The sequence below is a fragment of the Myotis daubentonii genome, chromosome 6 (genome assembly GCF_963259705.1).
Source record: "Myotis daubentonii chromosome 6, mMyoDau2.1, whole genome shotgun sequence".
In the NCBI taxonomy this organism is placed as follows: Eukaryota; Metazoa; Chordata; class Mammalia; order Chiroptera; family Vespertilionidae; genus Myotis; species Myotis daubentonii.
In genome coordinates this window covers 47,868,042-47,893,158 of record NC_081845.1, presented here as the reverse complement: position 1 = coordinate 47,893,158, position 25,117 = coordinate 47,868,042, and the positions used below count along the sequence as shown (strand labels likewise).

Here is a 25,117-nt window from a genome sequence, read left to right as displayed (position 1 = left end):
TAAGTAACAGAATAAAAACTCATAAATTCTTTAGAAATGTTAACTGATGACATTATGTGAACACACTCTAAGATATAACTCAAGTTTTAATTAAATTAATCATTTTCTCTACCTTTATTGTTTTGGGGCAACTAGGCCCATTGAGGTAAGTTAATTTTTTTAATATACTTTTATTGATTTCAGAGAGGAAGGAAGAGAAAGAGAGAGAGAGAGAGAGAGAGAGAGAGAGAGAGAGAGAGAGAGAAACAGACAGACACATCAGTGGTGAGAGAGAATCATTGATTGGCTGCCTCCTGCATGACCCAGGGGTTGAGCCTGCAGCCCGGTCCTGTACCCTGACCAGGAATTGAACCGTGACCTCTGGTTCATAGGTAGATGCTCAACCACTAAGCCATACCACCCGAGTGAGGTAAGTTAAATTTTTAAGCTGACACAGGAAAACAGCATATATGGAATTCATCTGAAACAGTGTGGCTATCCAAAACAGAGCTATCACAGAGGCCTTGATTCAGCAATTGGAAATGTGTCAATAATTTTTGATATTTCTTGATTTGCATTATAGATACTCCAGCAATAAAACAAAGCTATACTTCTCCCTCTTCTCATTCATCACTCCATAGTCTCTTAAGGACAGGAAGAGAATTATCTAAAACTTCTAGTATTCTGGATCCATCGTTCCTAGTCACTAGTGTCCAGAATAAGAGCAGGGAGGGAGTATTGGTGAATCCAATTTGTTCTAATGAGCAACAACTCCAAAGAAATGGGGTTATAAAATAAATTTTCATTCATAAAATTATTTGCAATTGTAAGCTGGCATCTATATTTTTAAAATGTATTGTTAAAGCAACACCTTTTGGGGTCTAACTATGAGTGTCCACATCTTAATTGATCACTTACTATGTGACGTGAGACAAATAGATGCACATCAATTTCCTCATTTGTAAAAATGTTTGTAATTGTAATATATATCTCAACTGGTCATTTTGGGATCTAAAGGAGTTGATATTTGTTGAGTGCATACAACCATGTTTGGCACATAGAATGTGATACATACTTATTTGGTAAATAAATGAACAAAAACATATTTTTTTCCCTGAAGATCAAGTGATTAAAATACACATAAAAGCCTTAACCTGGTGCTTATTGAGCAAATGCTCAATAATTGTTAGCTACTGGGTCACTAAAAGGCATCTGTTTATTGCAAGGACATGCCAAGCCTGACTGGGCACTTAGAGATTAAATCCTGAGGAAGACTACCCAATGTCACCCATATGAGCCTAGTTACAGTCAAACAGAGGCAACACTACTAATCAAATAACCACACAAATATAGGTGAACTTGCTACTGTGGTAAGTGCTATGCAAAAATGACACAAGGTGCAATGAGACATGTACTTGGGGTCTTTGAGTTAGTGGGGGAGGAGTGATGGGAGGTTGTCAGGAATCCCTTGATAAACAACTGTCAGAGCCGAGATCTGAAAAACGAAAAGGAGCAAATCAACATAGAGAGGAGGGGAACTGTTCCAGGGAACAGAGAGGGAAGGGCTGATGCAGTGACCATGCAAGAGGGCCAAGTGTGGTGATGGAGGCAATGCAACAGGGAGCTTGCCATGCACTCAGGCTGGGGACAGGGCTGTTTAAGCCACATTAAGACATAAGCAATTGGAATTCATTGAAGGGCCTTGAACAGAAGTATAAGGTGTTGTTATCTGTGATTTGAAAAGATCACTCTCCTGCAGGGATTCTCAAAATTTAGTGCATGTCAGAATCACTTGAAGAACTGTTTAAACTGATTGCCTCATCCCCGAGCTTCTGGTTCCATTTCTCTGAAGTTGGGGGTGAGAACATGCATTCATAACAAGATTTCCATGTTGATGCTAAAGCTGATGCTGTAGGTCTGAGTACCACACTTTGAGAACCACTGGTCTACTGCACTGTGAAGGAATTGAAAGCATCAAAAGTGAATGTTGGATGGACCACTTAAAAAACACTGTCAACAATCTATACAAAAGATAGATGTTTGACCCAGGGAAATGGAGAAAAGTCAACTAATCTAAGGAATATTTAGGAGGGAAACTTGTAAGGATTTGGTGCTGGGTCAGGTATAGCTTTGAAGGACAGGGACAAATCAAGGATAATCCACTAGGTTAATTGCTCTGTTTTGTATATGAAAGGACAGAAGTCTCATCCTCAGAGTCAGGAATACATCTATACATATAAAAGCCTAAGTGACTGACCAACCAAACAACTGAAAGACTAGTTGACCGGTTGCTATGAAGCACACTGACCACCAGGGGGAAGATGCTCCCACAGTGGGAGCACCACTCAGCTGACTGACGGGCGCCAGACACCGGGCTCACTGCTGGAGAATGCAGCTGCAGTGGTGTAAGCCTCTGCCGCTTCTGTGGCAGTGTGCAGGCTCAGTAGGGCTCGGATGAGTGGGAGCAGTGCAGCGCCCGGCTGCCTGCGACTTTGTGCACTACTACATCCCTCGGGGGATGTCAGACTGCCGGTTTCGATCCCCGAAGGCCAGGCCTCTGTGATAGCTCTGTTCTGGATATCCACACTGTTTCAAATGAATTCCTTATATGCTGCTTTGCTGCATTAGCTTTAAAATTTAACGTACCTCACTCAGGTGATCTGGCTCAGGGATTGAACATCCACCTATGAACCAGGAGGTCACAGTTCAATTCCTGGTCAGGGCACATGCCCAGGTTGCAAGCTCAACCCCCAGGGTCGTGCAGGAGGCAGCCAATCAATGATTCTCTCTCATTATTGATGTTTCTCTCTCTCTCTCTCTCTCTCTCTCTCTCTCTCTCTCTCTCTCTCTCTCTCCTAGAGGCCCAATGCATGGATTCGTGCACTGTTGGGGTCCCTCAGCCTAGCCCAGCCATGGGCAAACTATGGCCCGCGGGCCGGATATGGCCCTTTTGAAATGAATAAAACTAAAAAAAAAAAAAAAAAAAAAAAAAAAGACCGTACCCTTTTATGTAATGATGTTTACTTTGAATTTATATTAGTTCACACAAACACTCCATCCATGTTTTTGTTCCGGCCCTCTGGTCCAGTTTAAGAACCCATTGTGGCCCTCGAGTCAAAAAGTTTGCCCACCCCTGGCCTAGCCTGTGGGGATCGGGCCAAAACTGGCAGTCCAACAATCCCCCATAGGTCCTGGATTGCAAGAGGGTATAGGCCAGGCTGAGGGACCCCACCAGTGCACGAATCCATGCACCAAGCCTCTAGTAGTAACATATCAGGCCAAAATGAGAGGCCATTTTTAAAAGGCTTCCATTAACTTTACCTACCTAGTTGCTATGGGCTAAAATGTGGCAATAATCATATAAAGCACAGGTGTGGAAAGCCAAATGACGGAAGAGTGTTACACTCCAGGAAAGCCAGAAAGCCTGTTCTGGGAAAATGCCAAAAAATGCAGCCCGGGCTCTGTTTGCGGAATTCTCTATGGGCAGGCAGCACACAAGCCAAGTTACTCCTGGGCTCAGCGTCAGGTCTGATTGTTCTAGCCTCAGCCGAAGCCCACAAACAGAGCTTCTAATTTAAATAAAGACAGCAATTAAGAATTAGTGATTAGGAGCAGAGAGTGAACAGATAAAAGATCAACCTAAAAAAAGGTTCATCCCTAAATTGAAAAGGAAATTTCAAAGACCGTGAAAATGAAAGTGCCTGAGATAAAGAAGTTCACAGCGCAGGGGAACTGCAGCTGGCGGCTCGCCCACCACAGGGAACAAATGTCTGAGACAAAAATGAAAAAGAGAGAGGGGTGGGGGGAACAGAGAGATGTTTTTGAAAATTTCTAAGAAATATCCTTAAAGATGAAAATACTGCAGAAATAAGTCAGGGGATTCTAGTACGCGCCAGAGTATGTTGTGAGGAATAATCAGGGAAAGGCTTGGTGACTGAGACCGGCATTGTTGGTGCAGCGTCTCCAGTGTTTGGAGGAAGTAAAGCAGAGCCTTTCCCCTGGAATACCAGATCCATGTCCAGAGGTCTGTAAGAGAGGCTCACACACACACATTTGGTAGCATTCCAGAGATCAACCAGTGTCTTCTTGCCGAAGAGTGAATGGCATCTCTCCCAAAGGAAGGCGACATTTGGCTCAGGATCCAATGGGAGAACTGTGGACACTCAGAGCAGGAAGGCCCGGGGGAAAGGTTCCGTGGAATGTGAGGTGTCAAGGGAATCCTTGAAAGTGAAGCAATGAATATATGCAATTTTGCAGTACTTTGAGGCCAAGTATGTTTTGGTAGTACACAATGTATAAGGGTTATAGTTTTATTCTTGTAAAGGATCTTAGCATAAACATTGTAGGGAGAAGTAAAAGTAAAACAAAACAATAACAAGACAAACAACCCCCCCACACACACACACCCAAATAAATAAAGCAGAATCCCATACTGATATCATGATACTAAACACTATAATGATGACATGGGGAACAGATTGGTCTCTGAGCCTGCCTAAATAGAGTACTAGCTGTTCAGTTAGACACCACCTACCACCCAATATGTAAACTCTGGATGGAGTCCATGACTTAACATAAAGTGAAGAGAGTTGTTTGATGTTTTGAGAATTTATATATAGTTTATTTTTAATCCAAATACTCATGGGTATATTTTGAAGTATTCAATTATACATTTCACATCCTGCAGAAAGTGAAACAAGAGGGGAGTTTCGGGTTTTTTATTAACATTATGATTATTTTGCTTAATTAAGGAATTTTATGTGTTTGTTTCAAGCACTAAAAACAATTATAACTAATGTAAACAAAATGGAAATAATTGCAAGCCTCTTGGAGTAGCTCTTGGAGCTGAAAAAATACCTGAAAAACCAATAACTGAAGGCAGGACCCTGGAAGCTCCTTGGACCCAGGTAGCAGAGTTCACTAAGTTGCCTTCTCAGAGAATCCCATTGTGATTAATTCGGCCCAATTTTTCCCCCTGGGAGCCCTTCAATTCCAAATTCAAAGTCCCAGGGAGAGAGTTTGAATGACCTGACTCCCTGCTCAGCACTGCTTGGGAAAGGGGGAGACAGCATTCTCTTAGCCCCAAAGATTGCACACAGGAGAGGAGAGGTAGTGTTCCAGTAGGAAAGTGGGGTGCTATTATCAGAAAAAGAGACAGTAATTGCCAGGTAGTAAAAATCAGCAAATATCTGCTATAGAATCCTTTAAGTACAATTTGCTTATAGAGTAACCTTTTACAAAAAGACTGATTCCATAAACAGCTGAAAGACGCTGATCCTTATATTCATCAGAATTTTGTATTATATATTTTATCCAGAGATTATTGATAATGAGTTATGTTTTAAATGTAGAAGTGATTGTGCATTGTTAGAAGTGGTGATAATTTGCATAGAAATCAAACGGGATCTATTATTTCAAGAGTTTCAGCTGAGAGCTCTGATTCTTGTCCAATTAACAGGGAATAATAACATAATCACAAACACAGAATGCATTCTGTGTGGCACTATCAGAAGCACTTTACAAATTTCATTTTATTTAACAGGGAGAAGTCACAATGTGACTCTATGTGGTATTTTTAAACTATTTATAACTTTAGTCCACCTACTAATTTGTCAATGATTCATTTCTGGTCTTTGCGGTTGGTCTGAGTTTATCGAAAGATCCACAAGTGGATCCAAAGTTCTGTTCAAATGGTCTATGATCTTACACATTTTTACCATGGATAAAATGTCTCACCTTATCAAAGAATAGTTTGTGTACCCAAACCACCAGTAGAGAACATAGGTACCTCACTATGATTGCCAAACACATTGACACAAGAACTCCTGAGAGTATAGGGAAAATCTCTTCCACCCCCACATGCCTGCTAGTGTGAGACAGACAGGTGGGTTGAAGAAGTAGGTGGTGGGTACAACCTATAAAGTCCTAGGTGGCAAGTTACAAGCCCACTGTCCTATTCTAGCTTACAGTTTAAGGCAAGTATTAGATTCTGTCCTACAGTAGTGTACTCTATTTTTAATTAATTTATTTTTATTAATTTATATTTATTGTTGAAAGTATTACAGCTGTCCCTTTTTTACCATTGACCCCCTCCACCCTACATGCCCCTCGGACTTTACCACACTTTTGTCTGTGTGCATAGGCTATGCATATTTTCATATAAGTACTTTGGTTAATCTCTCCCCACCCACCCATCCACCCTTCCCCCCACTTTCCCTCTGAAATTCGTCAATCTGTTCCATGCTTCTGTGTTTCTGGATCTATTTTGTTCATCATTTTATTTTGTTCAATGGATTCTACATATGAGTGAGATCATGTGATACTTGTCTTCCTCTAACTGACTTATTTCACCTAGCATAATACTCTCCTCATCCCTCCATGCTGTATCAAAGGGTAAGAGATACTTTTTTTTTATAGCTGCATAGTATTCCATTATGTAAATGTACCACAGTTTTTTTATCCTCTCATCTACTGATGGTCACTTGGGCTGTTTCCAGATCTTAGCTATTGTAAATGGTGCTGCTATGAACACAGGGTTGCATATATCCTTTCTGATTGGTGTTTCTGATTTCTTGGGATACATTCCTAGAAGTGAGATTACTGGGTCAAATGGGAGTTCCATTTTTAATTTTTTGATGAAACTCCATACTGTTTTCCACAGTGGCTGCACCAGTCTGCATTCCCACCAGCAGTGTACTAGGGTTCCCTTTTCTCCACATCCTTGCCAGCATTTGTCATTTGTTGATTATTAATGATAACCATTCTGACATGTGTGAGGTGACACCTCATTTAATTTAAAATATACATACACAATATAACAACAACAAAAACTTAAAGTAGAATTACCATTTCTTGAAGAAGCCCCTGTTCTCCTTGGTTTCATAATTCTCTCCCTAATACCTTTAAGTATATTTATGGCTTGAGAAGCACAAGTTGAACCCTTTTTTATTACAAACTGTTTTCCATTCTTTATTACTCAGTAGAGCAATTGTAAGGTATGACTGAAGTTTGTGTTTTAATGGAAAACAGAATCATATGCATACCAAGTTTTATAAAGTAGTACTTTTACTAAAGATTCTGTTATTTTTTAATGCTAACATCTTTAAATTACATTTTTCCTAGTATTTGAAACTATTAAAATAATTGAAAAAGTTTAATTATATGATTTGCTATTGCAGTTTGCTTTATGCTATACACTTACTGTCTCTGATGAGCTCTATCCTGACACAGCTCCAGATGCTTCAAAAATAGGTTCTATTGATAAACAGTTGAAGGCATGTTGAGTATCCAATTATTAGGAATAGATGAAAAGGTTCTTGTAATTTAGCTCCAAGAGGCCAACTTTTCTGATAGTTTTCTGTACAAAGCAGGGGTTAATGAGTAACTGCTCCTCCTGTTTGGCACTTAACCCTGACAGCAGTTAAAAGGTGAGGGGAGAGGGTGGGCCCAGAGTTAACAAGAATAACCCTAAGTAAGACAAAATGTCCAGGAAGCAGGGGAAACTGAAAGGCACACAACGGGCAGAACATTGTTTCTGCCTGGTGATTAGTTCCTTCTCATTTGGCAAAAAAAAAGGGGGGGGGGACTAAAATGTGCTAGATTGATGCCAACTTTGAGACATGACAGAGGCAAAACTGGGAGATTTTGCTCATCTAGTGATAGGAATACCTGCATGTCAATTTTAATGGTAATTTTCTGTTGAGAAATATACGTTAAATGTATCGAGAAATCAACTACGTATATATTCATTCATTCATACTTGGTTCATTTTGGTTTTTCTAGCTACCAAGCATTTTACCTTGCACATAGTTGGGGATTCATCAGTCATTCAGGTAACATATACAGCATTTATTAAGCACCTGCTATTTTCGGGTGATGAAGATACAACAGTGAAGAAACAAAGACCCTCACGAAGCTTCCATTCTGGTATCTCCAGGATGATTGCATTCTCTGGCTGCAACCCAAGGAATCAGTAATATAAAGTATAGTTATCAAATGCCCAGACTCTGGAGCCAGATGGCCTGCGTTTGAATGTGCTCTGCCGTTTACTAACTGTGTGAACCTGGGCAAGTTTCTTAACCATTCTGGGCCCCAGACTCTTCATCAATAAAACTGGAATATAATAAGGTAATTTATGTGCTCACATATATATGTATAGATGTTAATGTATATATATTAATGTAAGTGCTCAGATCAAAGTTTGGCACTAATAAGCACCATATAAATGTAACGTATTTTTCTTATTTAGGGAAATTGATCTAAATTTAACTCATGGGTAAAGAGTCATCCTTTATTATAGAGAAAATGGTACAGACCAGGAATGTCAAGACAATAAAATTTGAGGTGCTAATGTACCTCAATGGATTATTGGTGCTCGCATTATTTGTTTAAAGAAAGCAAGAGAGAGCATAACTCAATGCTTAAGCTAGTAATATATCTCTGACACTCAATTTCCTCTGCTGTAAAGAAGAGGTGATAAAAGATTTCCACGATAAAGGATCTATGAGAATTAAAAGAAATGATGTGTGCAAAGTGCTCGGCACAGGCCTAGCAGAGAATGAACATTTATTAAACAGTGGCTGGTGGCTATTAAAGTTTAACCTGATTATTTTAAATTGACATCATCTATTTAGATAGTTTCTGCCATTGCATTTCAACTCAAAAAGGACTTATGGAAATTTTCAATGAGGGCACTTCTAAAAATCTTTAAACATTGGTCACATAGAGAAAAACAATAACAACACTGCAGTGCTTAATCAGATCATGTATACCAAAGGTTAATATCACTCCATTAAAAAGGGGATCCTCCTAATAAATTTTCTCAGTCTGTAGATCCCAGTAGTGTCAAATGTAACTAAATTGCCATAAACCTGTTCATGAATTGCATCATGATATGCTTTCAATATGTTTTATTGCTACATTTTTGTATTTTTGCAACTGTGTTCATAAGTGAAATACAACTTTTTTTAGCTTTTCATATCTTCTTTTGTCAACAAGATAATAATTGGCTTCATATAATGAATTAAGCTTCTTTATTTTTCTGTTTTGTAGAATAATTTTTTTTTAAGTGAGAGCAGTGTTCTTTACTCATTGAATTGTTGATATCACTCTGGCAAAACTATCTAGCTCTAGTATTTGTTTTTAGTTAGCATTTATGAATACCATTTCTTTAATTGTTATTTGTTTAATCATAGTTTCTGATTAGAATTGGCATTTTTTCTATTTGTGCAGAAACAACCATTTATTTCATCAGTTTTTCAAATTTATTAGCATAAAATTACTTCAAATAGTCATTTTTAGTTTTCTTATGATAAACCAATATTACTTACTCTTTTTAGATATTTAATTTGATTTTTCTCTTCTTGATTATTACACTTACCTAAAGTTTACCTTAATATTTTTCCAGTTTTATGAAATTATAATTGACATATAAAATAGTATTAGTTTAAGTCATACAACAAATAACTTAAAATATGTATATATTGTGAAATTATTACCACAATAAGTTTAGTTAACATTCATCATCTCACACAGTTATATGTGATATCAATTCTCTCAAATCTCTGCTCTCAATTTCAATGATTTCTATCCAAAACCTTAATCCTTTATTTCTTATTTCTTTGTACCATTGTTGAGTACAGCTTGTTGGGTGACCAATTTGTTAATTAATTTCCTGAAAACTGTGCAAATCTATACATTTCCTTATAAGTACTGTTTTAACTACATATTACAAAACTTGACAAGTAGTACCATCAATGTCATTTAGTCCTAAAGAGTTGAGATTTCCTTCATATTCATTCTGATTTTCTCTATCACTCAGTGGTTAATTAATAGTTCCTGACATGTTTAGAATATACTCTTTTCCTTTGTTAATGACTTCATAGGTCTGAGGCTAATTCTGACAGTATGTCTCAGTCTCTGATTCCAATAATTCTTCTCTAGTGGTGTGTCTAGGATAAAATGTCCAGAATTTTTTGACTCACAAAATCAAGCTTTGCCATGTAGAAAATATCATAGGCTTTAAGAAAACTATATAATAAAATATAGAATTTTTTTGAAATGTTCACATAAATTTAAGTATTTAATTAAGAACAATTCCTCCCTTTTTCTTTAAACATCTAATGTTTCTACACTAGTTTTGATCAAGATTTTGAAATATTTTAAAGAATTTGAAATTGAAAGGCCATATCATTTTGTTGAGAAGAATAATGAGTTTCAGGGACAGTTTTGTAAACATATTTTATCTTTGTGTTTATATTCATAAAGAGCCATCAATGGCAAAGAGGAAAAACCTTGACCATAATTCTATTTAAAAAATTAAAAGCCTTGATTCATCTTTTTAACTGCAATCTGCTAAAATTCATAAGATCAATACTGTTCTCCATGAAATTTAATTCTTCCCTTTTGATGATTCATTTATTGTTATTTTTGTAATATTAATATCATTTTAAAATTTATTTTTATTTTTGAAAGTATTACAGATGTCCCTCCCCCCACCCCCACTGACCTCCTTCACTCTCCTCCCGTAGCCTCTCCATGCCTTCCCTGCACTATTGTCTGTCCATAGGCTATGCATATATGCATATAAGTTCATTGGTTAATCTCCTTTCGTGCCCCCATCTTCCCTCTGAAATACATCAGTCTGTTGCTTGCATCAATATCTCTGGGTCTTTTTTGTTCATCAATTTATTTTGTTCATTAGATTCCACATATAAGTGATATCATGTGATACTTGTCTTTCACTGACTGGCTTATTTTGTTTAGGCCCCTCCATAATACTAATATCATTTTAATGCTACAAAAAACTATTTTGAATGGCCCATACCACATAAGTGGGAATGTTGTTCTAATGCCAACAGGGCATTTGATTATCACATCCTAGTAGATATTGGGTATAGTAAGAAATTATTAAATGCAAACCATAAAAAGGGTAAGAAAAAAAATTTTTAAATTAAATAATAAGGGGTTTTTGTTTATTCAATGTTTGCATTAGTGCACTTACTAAAAAAACAAAATAAAAACAAACAAAAACAGATATCAGATTAAGAGTTGCCATTTTTAACAGTGAATATAAACTTATACCAAAAAATACAAAAACAGAACTTTTTCCTTTTAAATGTTGTTTTTTATTTTTTACCGAGTTTCATCTGAACTGCAAAGTTACATTGCAATCTCAAAAAGTACCCTAGCAAATGAATGATTATATCAACTGGGAAATTTTCACAAGTCTGGTCTAGTTTCAAAATATTAAAACTTTAAGCCAAAGCTTTCGTAATGACAGTCTGTCTTGCAGTGTTCAGCAAGCAAATAAAAATATAGCAGGTAAGGGTGACATTGAGAAAATAAACTGTAACTGGCTTGAAGATAGCTGGTACATGTTTACCAAATTCTGACTCGTTTGTAACACTTAGGGGAAACTTCCTTTCAGTGGTTTGATAACACTAAAAAGGAAAATTCAGTTGATTCTGTGATTAAATGTATTTTAGGATTTACAACATGTCTATGTCAAGTTATATTTATGATTAATTCTTCATCCCTACCCCTACCTACTCCTCTTTCTCTTTCTGTTTCATAGAAAAAATTATGACATCAACATCCAAAGGAATTCTCCGCCCATTTTTAATTGTCTGCTTTATTCTGGGCTTCTTTATGGCGTGTCTCCTCATTTACATCAAGCCCACCAACAGCTGGGTCTTCAGTCCAATGGAGTCAACCAGCTCAGTGCTGAAAATGAAAAATTTCTTCACCACCAAAAGCGATTCTGTTAATGAAACTACCATTCTGATTTGGGTGTGGCCGTTTGGGCAGACCTTTGACCTTACCTCCTGCCAAGCAATGTTCAACATCCAAGGATGCCACCTCACAACAGACCGTTCTCTCTACAACAAATCTCACGCGGTTCTGATCCATCACCGAGACATCAGCTGGGATCTGACGAATTTACCTCAGCAGGCCAGGCCACCCTTCCAGAAATGGATTTGGATGAATTTGGAATCACCAACTCACACGCCCCAGAAGAATGGCATTGAGCACCTATTCAATCTCACTCTGACTTATCGCCGAGACTCAGACATCCAAGTGCCTTATGGCGTATTGACGGTGAGCACAAACCCCTTCGTGTTTGAAGTGCCAAGCAAAGAGAAGTTAGTGTGCTGGGTTGTAAGTAACTGGAACCCTGAGCACGCCAGGGTCAAGTATTACAACGAGCTAAGCAAAAGCATTGAAATCCATACGTATGGGCAAGCATTTGGAGAGTATGTGAATAATAAAAATTTGATTCCTACCATATCTACTTGTAAATTTTACCTTTCCTTCGAAAACTCAATCCACAAAGATTACATCACAGAAAAGCTCTACAATGCTCTTCTGGCTGGCTCCGTACCTATTGTCCTGGGGCCATCTAGGGAAAACTATGAAAATTATATTCCAGCAGACTCATTCATTCATGTGGAAGATTATAACTCTCCAAGTGAGCTAGCAAAGTATCTGAAGGAAGTTGACAAAAACAATAAGTTGTACCTTAGTTACTTTAACTGGAGGAAAGATTTCACAGTAAATCTTCCACGGTTTTGGGAATCACACGCATGCTTGGCTTGTGATCATGTGAAAAGGCATCAAGAATATAAGTCTGTTGGTAATTTAGAGAAATGGTTTTGGCATTAGAGTTTTCCAACATTTGCACACCTGGCAAAGTCTTTCAATGAAATATCATACAAGTTTAGAGAATGAAAAGAGAGATGAGACATTCTGCTTTTCTTTCAAAATTTATTTTGATCACTCTCGGGTAACGTATATTTTGATGAAGATTTTTAAGAGTTCAGCATTAGCAATCACTCCATTTGGATTTAAATTATCCTGTATATACCTAATTATGGGCATTGAAAAATAATTTATTCTTCACTATCATTTATAAACATTGTTTTTTCACATTTTTTGTAGTTGTCTGTAATGTAAGTTTGTGGTACAATTACTGTTTGTATATTGATCATCTGTTTAATCTATTTGGGAAATGAAAATGTACATCTTAAAACATGAAATATTTTCACTAAATATTATAATCTCTAGTTCCAAGTTTGCATAATGTAACAAATGAAAAGTATTTGTAATTGAATTCTAACCTCTCTGACTTCTGAGTTGAACAAAGTGTGTAACTGTCTCTATTTGATCTATTTTTACCTGTTTACATGTTTGTGAAGGCAGAAATATTCATGTAGTGAAGAAGAAACATAGTGAAGCAGAACTGTTCTATTCAGAAAACTATTAGGTTTCCCATATACTTTCATTAAGCTGATTTGCAAATGCAGCTACTATTCTCATGATTTTAAGTTAAATTATTGAAGTATTTTTAAATATGTATTTTGGGGGATTTTTAGTATCTAGGAAATAATCCTAATAATACTTAAGAAAATCTAAGACAGTTCTCTTTTCTATCCTGATAACACATTATTATAATTTCTTCATATAACAAAAGGATATGTATAGATTGCATCACGTTTATAAATGGCACATAAGTATACAATTTTAATAACATACCAACTTAAAATATTTTTCTCTAAACCACTATTTAAAAGTTTATTTTAGCATATAGACAAATAAATAAACATAACATTTGCAAAACTTTTGTCCTATTATCTAAAAGAACTTAAATAAAATTAACATCAAGGAGTTAAATATAAGATGTGAAACATAATAAAGTGAGGTTTTATAAGATCTCAATGCATATTTGTTGAATGGATAAATAAAGGCATTGAACATCATGGGAAAATTTTATTAGTTTCAAGGACGTGACAGTTTAGCCTAGAGGTACTCACTGGTGATGATGTTGTACATGTCTCTTTAGTAATTGTTTATACTACAGCACATGGTAAGGCCCTTGGGGCTTTACCAAACCAAAATGAGTTTGTCATTACACTAAGTTTTTGGAGAATTCACTTGTGAACTTAGTTGCTGTACAGCATTTCTCCTCCCTTAGGTTAAGGGCCAGATATAAGCATAGAACAGCAGGTGAGAAAAGTTGGGATGCTAAGGAATCTTCAAGAGAAGTAGTTCCCCAAAGAACTTTATTCCATTCATGGCAAAAACTCAAAAGAATTAGAATGTTCTGATGAGACCTATTTGAGTCTATGTGTGACTAATTCTAATAGTCCTATTACATGCAGCACCAGTACTGTACAACTCAAATCCACAATCTTCTACATCAGATTCAAGGGAAAGAGGCCAATTTCAATTCAGTAAGAAGGAGGCGCCAACTGTTCCTAATAGGACTGCCGTGGGAGGGAACGAGCTCTCTAGAGCACTAGAAGAATTTGAGCAGGGGAAGAGTCCTGGGTTGATGGAGGATTGTTTGATCCTCAGAATAATGTCTTTACCCACGATTGAATAGGCATGCTGTGTCTGGCAATGCCGCAGCAGGATAAAGATGAACAAGGAACTATCACTGTCTTGAAGTAGCTTATAATTAAGTGGAGAGAGACAGAAAACCTTCCTCAGATTCTCAACGGTGTTTACGTGGATCACTGCTGATTTCATGAAAATAGGAAAGCGAATTTCCCCAGTTGTTTCTGAGCTGCAAGTGTGTTTCCTCGTGTGACCCAATGGAGATTTCCTCCACAGAAGCTCTTCTAACCACACTGGCTCAAGAAATAGTGTGTCTGTATGTCTGCCCTCCTAAATAAGGAAAGATTTCCACCCGCTTTTATTTTGGCATGTTAAAACAGTCATGTTCATTCATTTACATTGACTTTGTTATCTTTTTGACCTATGAAAAGTATAGGGAGAGAAATAGGATTTATTACAAGCAAGTTTAGAAGGTACCTACTTTCTTCAAAAGCTGAAAAATCATGACAAGCCACATTTGCTGTGGTAGAGGCCCATGACTTGAATAAACTGAGAAACCTGAGCACATTTCCTATATTGTCAACTATGAATTTGGGTTCATTCTTAGATTGTGACTCTAATCACATGCTGATAATATGACCCAAGCCAAGGCAATAATACTAATTGATAAACTAGAACACCTCTATTTTGAAAACCCATTACCAAGTGTGAGAACAAGTTTTCTGAATTTGAAGTGCCAAAATAAATGAGTCAATTGACCCTTCAGTTCTGGATCCATTGATCTGTGAGTTTTAGGGCTGGAAGGAATTATAGCAATGTTTACAAAGTAATCCCTTTATTCTACTTATATGTTAACTAGACTCAGAGATAATATTTATTCAAGACATATGCACACACATGCCCAGCAGGTGTGGCTCAGTGGTTGAGCTTCGACCTATGAGCCAGGAGGTCATGGTTCTATTCCTGATGTTGGGGCATATGCTCGGGTTGTGGGCTCGATTCCCGGTCCCAGTGTGGGGCATACGAGAGGCAGCTGATCGATGATTCTTTCTCATCATTGATGTTTCTATCTCTCTCCCTCTCCCTTCAATAAAAATATATTATTTAAAAATGCACACACACACCACAGATAGTGACATAGCCATGGTTAGAATTTAAGGGCCTGTATTTCTTAATCCTATGCTCATTTTCATATTATTTTCACTTTATCATAGAAGTATGTCTCAATTCCTAAAAAATGTGAATGTCTAGATGGTATTATCAGGGCCTTTAGAATGATACACTCTATGTGCAAGTACTTTGACTTTTGAAAAAGTCTAGTAAATAAAACATTGAGCTTGTTAGCATTCCTTCTGGTTTAAATATTTTAGGAGTTGAGCTTCAGCAAAAAGACATGGGCTGTCATTACATTTTAAGTGAAATGCAATCCTTAAGATGATATATGGTCCTCAGCCACTGTTTCAGTAAATCCTGTAGACAGCAAAATTCTTTTTAAGGATATCTCATGGTAAATGATATGGATTTGATAGAATTGGCTTGCTGCTGCTGATTATAAAAGCAGTTATGCCAGGGAATAAATTGTGGACATAAAAGAAGAATCTACCATTTAAAAAGTTGTATTTCAAAATATCAAAAATCTATTACATTCAATGTTATGATTATTTAAATATTAATTATTGTAGGCCCAACTAGTAAAAGCATATATTAATTTTTATAGGCCTTATTAGTAAGACTATATAATGAAATCTCTATATCGAGCAATATTACACTCTGAAAAAAAAAAGACATGGCCATCATATTTTATGTCAGCCATAAATTTGAAAATATGAAGTAGAAACTGGTAAAAATCATCTTAGTGGAAAATCAATATCAGCTTACATTTTTTATATATTTACCGAATAAATCCTGATAGTCCTAGAATGTCCCAAAATGTTTTCTATTATGAGGGCTTAGAAAGCTCAGAGTATTTGAGGTTTAAAGTGACAGACTATTTAGGAACTATTTGCTGAGCCTTTAAAGTTTTGCCTCAAATTGGAAGTTAAATATGGAAAGAATAAGAAACAATATTATTGAAATCTTTTTTGCTTAGCCTATTTTCAAGTTAGATTCCATGAGTCTTAAGATAATCACCTAGAAAATGTCTTTGTATAAATTAAGACAAAATTAAAACTCTGAAATTACTAAAACAAGTTTAAATTCTTACATTATGACTTTGTGCTTAAATATATCTTTGAATTCCCTTGGACACTATATCGTTTAAACTTCTTAACAAATTAATTATAATCAAGCTGCTAAATATAATAAACTTCAGAATCTAAAGGATAAGACAGTGTCTAACATAGAGGAGGATCTCAACAAATACTGTTGAATGAATAAAAACATCGTATTTATGAACAGTATTTTTAATGTGATAACAGTTCCAGCTTATTGGTGTCAGGTAGAGATGATATTTTACATTTTTCATCAGTCAATGTGCTGCTGGATGCAAAGGAAGGCATTTTTTTGCCCTCCCAGTCTTGCAGCATGCCAAGACTCAAGGATTTGCAACATGTAAACACTCTATTCAAATGTCAACATACCAACTGTTTCTAATAGGAAAGACAATTAGTATTTAAGGTGAACTTAAAGTGCAAGCACTGTGAAGGGCACATTATCTATTACAAGCGCTATACCAGAAAATAGTTTATTTTCTCCCTAACTGCACTCCTTTGTATTGTAAACATTGGTTAAGACTTTTGTGTGTGTGTGTGTGTGTGTGTGTGTTTCTTTATATCTCTCATCTAGAGATTTTGTAGCATTTTGCAAATGAGTAAGCTCCACTACTATCCGAAGTGCTCTCCCTCTCAGTAATTCATATTGAATGCATCCATATTCATAAGCAATATGTAGAGCAGTTAACAGAACATAAATGATAGCTTGCTATCTAGATATATGAATAATGCTAGGCTGGGTTATTGGTTCAAGATATTGTAATTTTGAGAAAGCCAATGAACCTCTCTGGACTTTGCTGTTCTTAAGGCTCCGTCTACACTACACTACTTCTCTCATCTAAAATCTAAACTAATATATTCATATATTTGCAAGTAAAATCTCAATGACCATCTCAAAATAATTTTTGGACATAACTACTCCAAGCTGATTTTCCTTTTATCTCTCTGAATAGATATTTAAAGCATGAAACTGATTAGGTAAATTACTATGTGGAAAGAACCTAGTCCAGTGCTTGGACCATAGCAAGTGATCAATTAGCTAATCTTCCTCCTTTAACACCTTCTTCCCCTTATTTCTCTACCTAAGTCCTTTACAATTCATATACACACTACTCACTGAGACCTTAATTGTCTACAGAAAACCAACTGTATATTTGGCATTGTTTAAAATATTTTAGATTTTTCTCTACCATCCACATTTTTATTATAATAATCTAAAAATTTTTATTGATACAAAAATGTCTGGAAGCCAGTAAAGTCAAACCCCAGATGACAATAAAATAAGCAACATAATTTAAACCTAATGAAATGCATCTAGATAACTTAGTTATTTTTAAACTTGTGATTAATACATATTTACCCATTTGACTTAGTTTGAAAATATTTTTTTAAAAGAAACTCCCAACATCAGCTGCCTTTTGTTAGTGTTCCAGAAAAACCTGGTTCCTAGAATCACCAGAGGTGCTTATGCACAATTCTGATTTATGGGCCCTGTTCATGTAATTGGAATATATTCAAATAATTTTTAAAAATACAAAACATGTTTTAATGCATTTCCTAAGTGTTTTTTTGCCCCATCCTATAGTTTATGACCTATCCTAAGCCAGCAGTTCTCAAACACACATATGTCTTTGGGACTTTCTATATCAGCTGCACAAGAATCACTTGAAAGAGTGTTAATAGCACACAGCTTCTAATTCTCTGGGTCTGAGATCTGAGTTGGAATCTATATTTTAAAAATCTCCCCAGATAGGTCTGATGTGCTGTCAACCTTGAGGTTGCATCTTAGCTACCAATTAAATGGAAAGTATTCTATTCTCAATTGATATGAGCTATGGCCTTTCTTTGGTTCATGTGTACTATTTCTGAATATGTCACTAAATATTTCCCTACTTCAAGAGCCTAGACATTCTCAACACCTAATAATTACATGTCCAAGCATCATACTGATAATCTCTTATGTGGACCAGGTTATTTATAGTCTCCAGCTCTTTTAAATCTGAGTGGTGTATATGTAGCAGTACATCTCAAGCTTAGATGAACATCTGAATCAACTAGAGAGAATTTAAAACTGTTGCTGTCCAAACCCCACCTCTAAAGATCTGATCCAAGTGGTTTGAGATAAGCTGCAGTGGTGAGCAGTTGTAAAAGCTCCACAGGTGATATGAATGTGAGACTGCCTCCGGGAATCACCAGTCTGCATAGAAGACTTGCGTAACTTTTGATCTGGAGAAATTATTAGGAACAGAAAAGATTATATAACATGAAAGAATACATATCATTGTCTTTTAGGCTCCAACTTTATGTTTGTATTTTATAACATAAAAGACTGTACTATCCATTTACCAGAATCTTTTACAGCCATAGACTTCTATGCTCTGTGATCTGCTTCTCCTCTGTGTGTGTTTGAGACCTCTTTACCATGTCCCAGAGTCCTGGCTTGATGGATGGAAAAGTAATTTGCAATTGGGATATAGCAACATGATATAGCACCCAGATTTTTTATGACAATAAACTTAGGATTGAATCCAAACTCTGCCACTCATTAACTGTGAGTCAGTTACTTGACTTCTTTTAGCCTCAGATTTTGCATCTAAATTGTGGAGGTAGCATCTTCTTGATGTGTTTGTGTGTGTGTGTGTGTGTGTGTGTGTGTGTGTGTGAGAGAGAGAGAGAGAGAGAGAGAGAGAGAGAGAGAGAGAGAGAGAACAGATGAAATGACACGTAAGTGACTAGATAACATGTTTAATTAGTATCGTTTACTATAATAAAAGTCATTGTGAGGAATCCAAATCTAGTTCCAAAATTTCAGTTCTAAGACTCTGAAATTGTTAAGCAGAGAGCTTATAAGTATCATTGCAAATTTAAATAAGCCAAAGGAATAATCTTCAGGAGAAGAGAAACAAAAATAGTGCAGAAGTGTGTGCATTTACACCTTTTGTAATTACTAAGTAATGGAAGGGGTGTGGGAGCGGGCAGTGAGTGGTTGTGCATAAACATTATTAAGCAAATACACCATTTCTTAAAATAATTGGAACCCAAGCAGACCTAATTTTTCCTCACTGTTATGAGCAATCAGTAAACTAACAGTCAATTTAGGGTATGATCGGTAGTATAGCTCAAGTCACAGAATTCAATAGCAGGAAGATTCTCAGAAATCATTATCTATTAAGGAAAGAGGTCTAGAAATGTTCAATAACTTAATCCATCACTTCAACTGGTCCACTAGTTAACCCCAGACTAATGAACTATATAAATTAGAATACAGAATCAAGTCTCCATCTACTTTTCCTAAATGTAAAATAATGCTAAAAGTTACTTTTTTAAAATTTATTTTATTGATTTTTTACAGAGAGGAAAGGAGAGGGACAGAGAGTTAGAAACATCGATGAGAGAGACATCGATCAGCTGCCTCCCACACGCCCCCGACTGGGGATGTGGCCACAACCAAGGTACATGCCCTTGACCGGAATCGAACCTGGGACCCTTCAGTCCGCAGGCTGATGCTCCATCCACTAAGCCAAACCGGTTAGGGCTAAAAGTTACTTTTTAAATAATAGTGTATAAATTCAATAAACAAATATATTAGCTTAGTGGTGCAGAAATAAACTTAGCCAGACTGTGATTAAGACTATTCTAATTGTTAATTTCATAATAAATAGAATTTTGACATGAATAATCTCAACTATTCATGTGCACAAGTTCTAAATGGTACTGTAATAAAACAAAAAAAAGGCAAGCTTAAAAAATGTTTTCTATTCATGTGTGCAAAAATCAATGTTATTCAAAATAGTGTTTTTTAAGTTAGCTCTTACTTGTCTTGCTTTAAAGAATATTAGGAATGTTTATTTCAGATACAACATTAGAAAACTTCAAAATTTGAATTATTTTTCTGAGTCCTCTGGCAACCAGATTGTTGAAAGTAGTTGTACTAATATATATGTAAAGTATGTTAAATTAGATCTTGCTGAACTTTCATTGTGAAAAACAAATGAAAGGTTTCTCTGAAAATTTTTAAGAGTGACTTCTACAAAAAGGTATGTTAACTACAGTGATTCTTTAGACACATGGCTGCATTTCATTTTCATTAATGAGGGTGTAAGAGATAGAAAAGCAGGCTCGGCATAAATGGTACCCAAAGTAAATGAACAACCTAGTACTACTCCTTATGCAAGAAATATGTGCCAGCCATCAGAGCGCATCCCCAGATTTCTGTTGAGCTTCATTAGCTATCTTCAGTCCCTTGGGTGAGACAATCCTGAAGATGTCATCCTCATCTAAGGCGAGATTGCCAGAGCAGAGTTCACTACCATCTAGGGCAGGATATGTGCCTCCAGAGACTGTAATTAGATCAGGCCTTTCACATACTGGTTTTCTTTTTAAGAGCCCTTGAACAAACCAAGCATATCTAGTTGTCTATGTAAAACTAAGAGCAGTTCACTTTCTTAGAACACAGATGACCTATCTCAAATATTTTATATGTTACTTTAAAATAATGAATCAAAGGACAAAGACTACCATAATTGAAACCAGAGGTTTACTAACAAAAAGAAAAACCTTTCAGCATATAGATGTTCTACATTCAAAGCAATGAGAGCTCTCACCTTAAAGATTGACAGGCTATGAGGCATTGTAATTGGAGATAGGAAAAAAGTAGTGAAAATAATGGTATATTTTTCACTCTTAAATAAAAATGTAAATCTCTAGAGCTATCAGCATGATGTCAACCTTCAAAAATAATATTTATATTCATCTGGGTTTTTTTTCTTCCTCATTTTCTTTTGTTTAAAAGTTTGGGTTTGGTAAGAATCAGGGTTAGTGAAGTAATTGTGACAATATAAAATGACATTTTTATAAATCATGTCTAAGACAAAGGTAAGCAGGAATGTTTGCTGGAGAAAATGCAAGTGGTCAAAAATATTTGGATGAAATTATTGAGCTTAATCATCTTCATTGGAATAATAGGGTTTATTCTGAAACTGCAGAACACATATGTATCATAGAGGTTTTAAAGGGAAGAAGGGAAAAGCTAAAAGTCTAAAGCAGGGGTCTTCAAACTACGGCCCATGGGCCACATGCGGCCCGCCGAAAACATTTATCCGACCCGCCGGGTGTTTTTGCCGCCGCTGTGTGCATAGGAATTTGTTCATAGTTTTTTTTTTTTAAACTATAGTCCGGCCCTCCAACGATCTGAGGGACAGTGAACTGGCCCCTTGTTTAAAAAGTTTGAGGACCTCTGGAGGTAGATTCAAGTACACAAAGAGGCAGGAGGGAGAAAAGTGGTGACGAGAAACAAGAAAGGGAACAGTAAACTGAAGATCAGAACCCACGTTCTAGTTTGCACAATCTATTATATAATTCACTAGCTTTTCTGAGCTACCGATTTTTCATGTCAGTGGGATGTGGTGAACTTCACGTTAAAATCCCCCAAGAAGCTCTTAATAAATTTTGATTGATTAGTTAGATATTCTGGTTTAATTAGCCTGGCACCAAGCATGGCTGCCATATATTCTAGAATTTTTCTTTTCATTTCTTCCTTCTCTCTTCTATGTGGCTATGTCACTGCTGTGAAAGCTGTAAGAAGGGAGAGAAAGAAGTTATTACACAATTTCTTTAGGAGCTCTAATTGAAGAGCTGCTAAAGAAGAAAACTGCAATGGAGTTTTTGCAAATGAAGAATGGGTACTTTACATGTTTCCTCTTATCTCATTTCTTCTTCAAGAACACCCATACAGACACACATATGCCTATACCTTTTTATGTGGTTTAAGTATGACTGAATAAAATAATGTACTTAAATTAGGAAGCTCAAAACTATTATGATGAAACAAAATGTGCCAATTCTAGCCAATCTGTGAATGTAAGGGTCAGTAATCCATAAACTATTTGGGTGGTAATTGTATGTTTCATTAATGTAATGTGATTTTGCACTACTGTATTGTTATATTTAATCAGAATCTTTAAAACACCCTGAAACCTAAATGCCAAATGTACAGTTTATAGGTTCTTGTTATTTCTGATAAGGATTTAATTGCATTGTGCTAACAGTTGTTTAATGCTATTAATGTTCTGTATGTGTTATTACTGTGATTCAAACCCATGAGGTTGTTGTAAGCACACTAATTGATCATCTGGATTTTTATAGATAAAATCACCCATTGATCAGAAATCACTTTTCTACTTATTTTTTTGTAGAGTATTTTTCCACACTTGAAAAAAAAAAACATGATTATTTTATATCAAACATCAGCTTTTCTTTAAATCTTATTTTAGTAGCCAGTGCATGTTTGAAATAAAATGTGTTAGAAATTTTATGATATTTAGGTTGTGCTATATTGGGGGGGGGAAATGCATGCTGTTGGCGAATCATGCAACTTTGGGGGAATTTACACTGCCAACTGACACGCAGGCATGTCTCAATCCATGTGCATGATTCATGTCCTTTCTAAAATCCTTTGTAAACTTTAGTAAAGCGAAAATGTTATTCTTAGTGCTAATGAGCCAATAGACAAAGCTGCTTTGCTTTTTTTCTAATGTCGCAGCATATTGTGGTAAATTTGCCCCTCCCTCAAATTTCCTTCTTGGAGTTTCTAGTTGGCAATAAAATATAACAAATAAAATCATTTATTGGCAAATGATATAATTCACTGTATAGCAACTTACTATAATAAGCATGAAGATGTGGGAAAAATCATGTTAATAGTTCAAAACTATGAACACAATATTCTGGCAGCTTTTTCTACAATCAAAAATGGTATGGGTTTTTGTTGTTGTTGTTTGTTTGTTTTTTACACTGCCAAAATCAGTACTACTGCCAGGGTGGGGATAACTGGAGGTCAGGTCTGCACAACACTAATTTGAATAATAATGCAGAACATCTAGGTCCTGTGGACAGCCAATCAGTGTAACTGGTACAGGGGGGGAAAGGTAAACTCAATCTTTTTCTCGGTAACTTAGGTAGTTAAGAAAAATTTTTTTGAATAGAAAATAGGAATTTTGGCTGCAGAGACCAAGCCTCTACATGCTAATAATTTGCAGTAGTCTTTAGAAATAAGAATTATTCAGTGGTGTTTCCTTTTGGTGTTTGTTTTGTTTTCTTTTTCAGAAAATATACTGGTGTTTTTGAAAGGGCTTAATTCCAAACGGATAATATTATGAACCAATGACCACCACCCCAATGAAATAAGTCGTTCATCATGTTATGTTATGGCTAGAGCATAACACTTGGTGACTTAAAACACCAATATAAACATTTACACTGCCGGAAGGTAATTTTATTGCTATGTTATTAAAGCAGTCGGGATCCTATTTATACATTTATTTATTTATTTACAGAAGTTTGGTTCATTCGAGTTCAATTTTAACAGCTTCAGTGAAGTTAATATAATGATAATAAAAGTTGACTCTAGCTACTAGTCCAAGTGAAAATCATGCAAAAGAATTTCCTTCCATCCAGGAGTAAAGCATTAATCCAAATGATGAGTAATCAGCCCACATCAGCAACACGATGTACATGTGTGACATATAGCAAAACTGATCTTGGCTCTTAATTTTCTATCATATTGTTGTCCCTTCATAGATTCAACCTGTAAATAACATAAAACATCATGGCAGCTAGCCAATATTTTAATAAGCCATGAAAGGCAAAATGCCATAGGGAATCTATAAATTCAGCTATTTGGATAACGTGTTTTCCACAAATTATACTGCTGATGTTATTTGAAATTTTCTTCCCTTAAAAATATCAAAATGTAGGTTCCTGTCCATTGATGTCTTTCTGGGCCTATAAGTAAATATATGGTATGATTGTTATAGTTATAATTTTGTGAAATTTTTGTTCAATAATTAATGGTGATTTCAGCATCTGTGCTAAGATCCCAAGGCAGAAATAAATGTATAAAGGACTTGAGCCTATATGTGTAAGAAGAAATCTTTCCAATCATATTTCCTATATTTAGTGTAAGTACTTCAGTGATTTACCACTGGAATTATTCCTTGAATGTATAAATAATGATGTTCTGTTCAGGCCTAATGAATTCCTGTAATGTGAATATTTAAAATAAAAGAATTCAATTTCAATGTGCAAAATAGTGCTGGTTATTTATAATGCTTACATTAAAAATCATTCACTCAAGAAGATTCATTTTCAGTTACATGAAAATCTAGATTCCCTATATATACTAAATTAAAATTTAAAAAACAAATGATTATATTTTATATATTACACATTTAGTACAAATAGCAAATTAAAAGATAGCAGTACACATATATAAACTACCCTATATAGTTTGTTTTCTTAATCTTGCATTATTGTAATGGACTTGGACCTGCTTAGATCTATTAATAATTTCAATTTGTATTTGTGGCAGGTAGGAATAGGAGAATCTATCCAACTCTCTTCATTCAGCCTTGATATAGCTTAAAAGATGCCTCATGGTGCATCCTCAATTTACTACTCTACTACTCTCCTAATTGTTTTTATTCAGGGCTATAGACTCAAGAATTTCCAACAGGCTAGGGTCCCATTGTGTATGTATCTATTATGGACTTCCCTCTACAACCACAAGCCTTGAATTTCCAGGTACTTACTGT

The 25,117-nt window shown here is 35.8% G+C and overlaps 1 protein-coding gene across 4 annotated transcripts in view; it reads left to right on the top strand.

The window, feature by feature from the left end:
- The window catches only part of FUT9 (fucosyltransferase 9), a 171,551-nt gene extending 146,938 nt beyond the window's left edge, over positions 1-24,613 (top strand). For 3 of the 4 annotated variants that reach the window (XM_059700901.1, XM_059700902.1, XM_059700903.1), the window contains 2 exons: positions 7,762-8,106; positions 11,555-24,613. In XM_059700901.1, the coding sequence (XP_059556884.1) occupies positions 11,563-12,642 (1,080 nt within the window). In that variant the 5' untranslated portion in view covers positions 7,762-8,106; positions 11,555-11,562 and the 3' untranslated portion in view covers positions 12,643-24,613. The remainder of the gene's footprint in view (positions 1-7,761; positions 8,107-11,554) is intronic. The other variant, XM_059700904.1, reaches the window with a different exon arrangement.
- Positions 24,614-25,117: the final 504 nt, after the last annotated feature.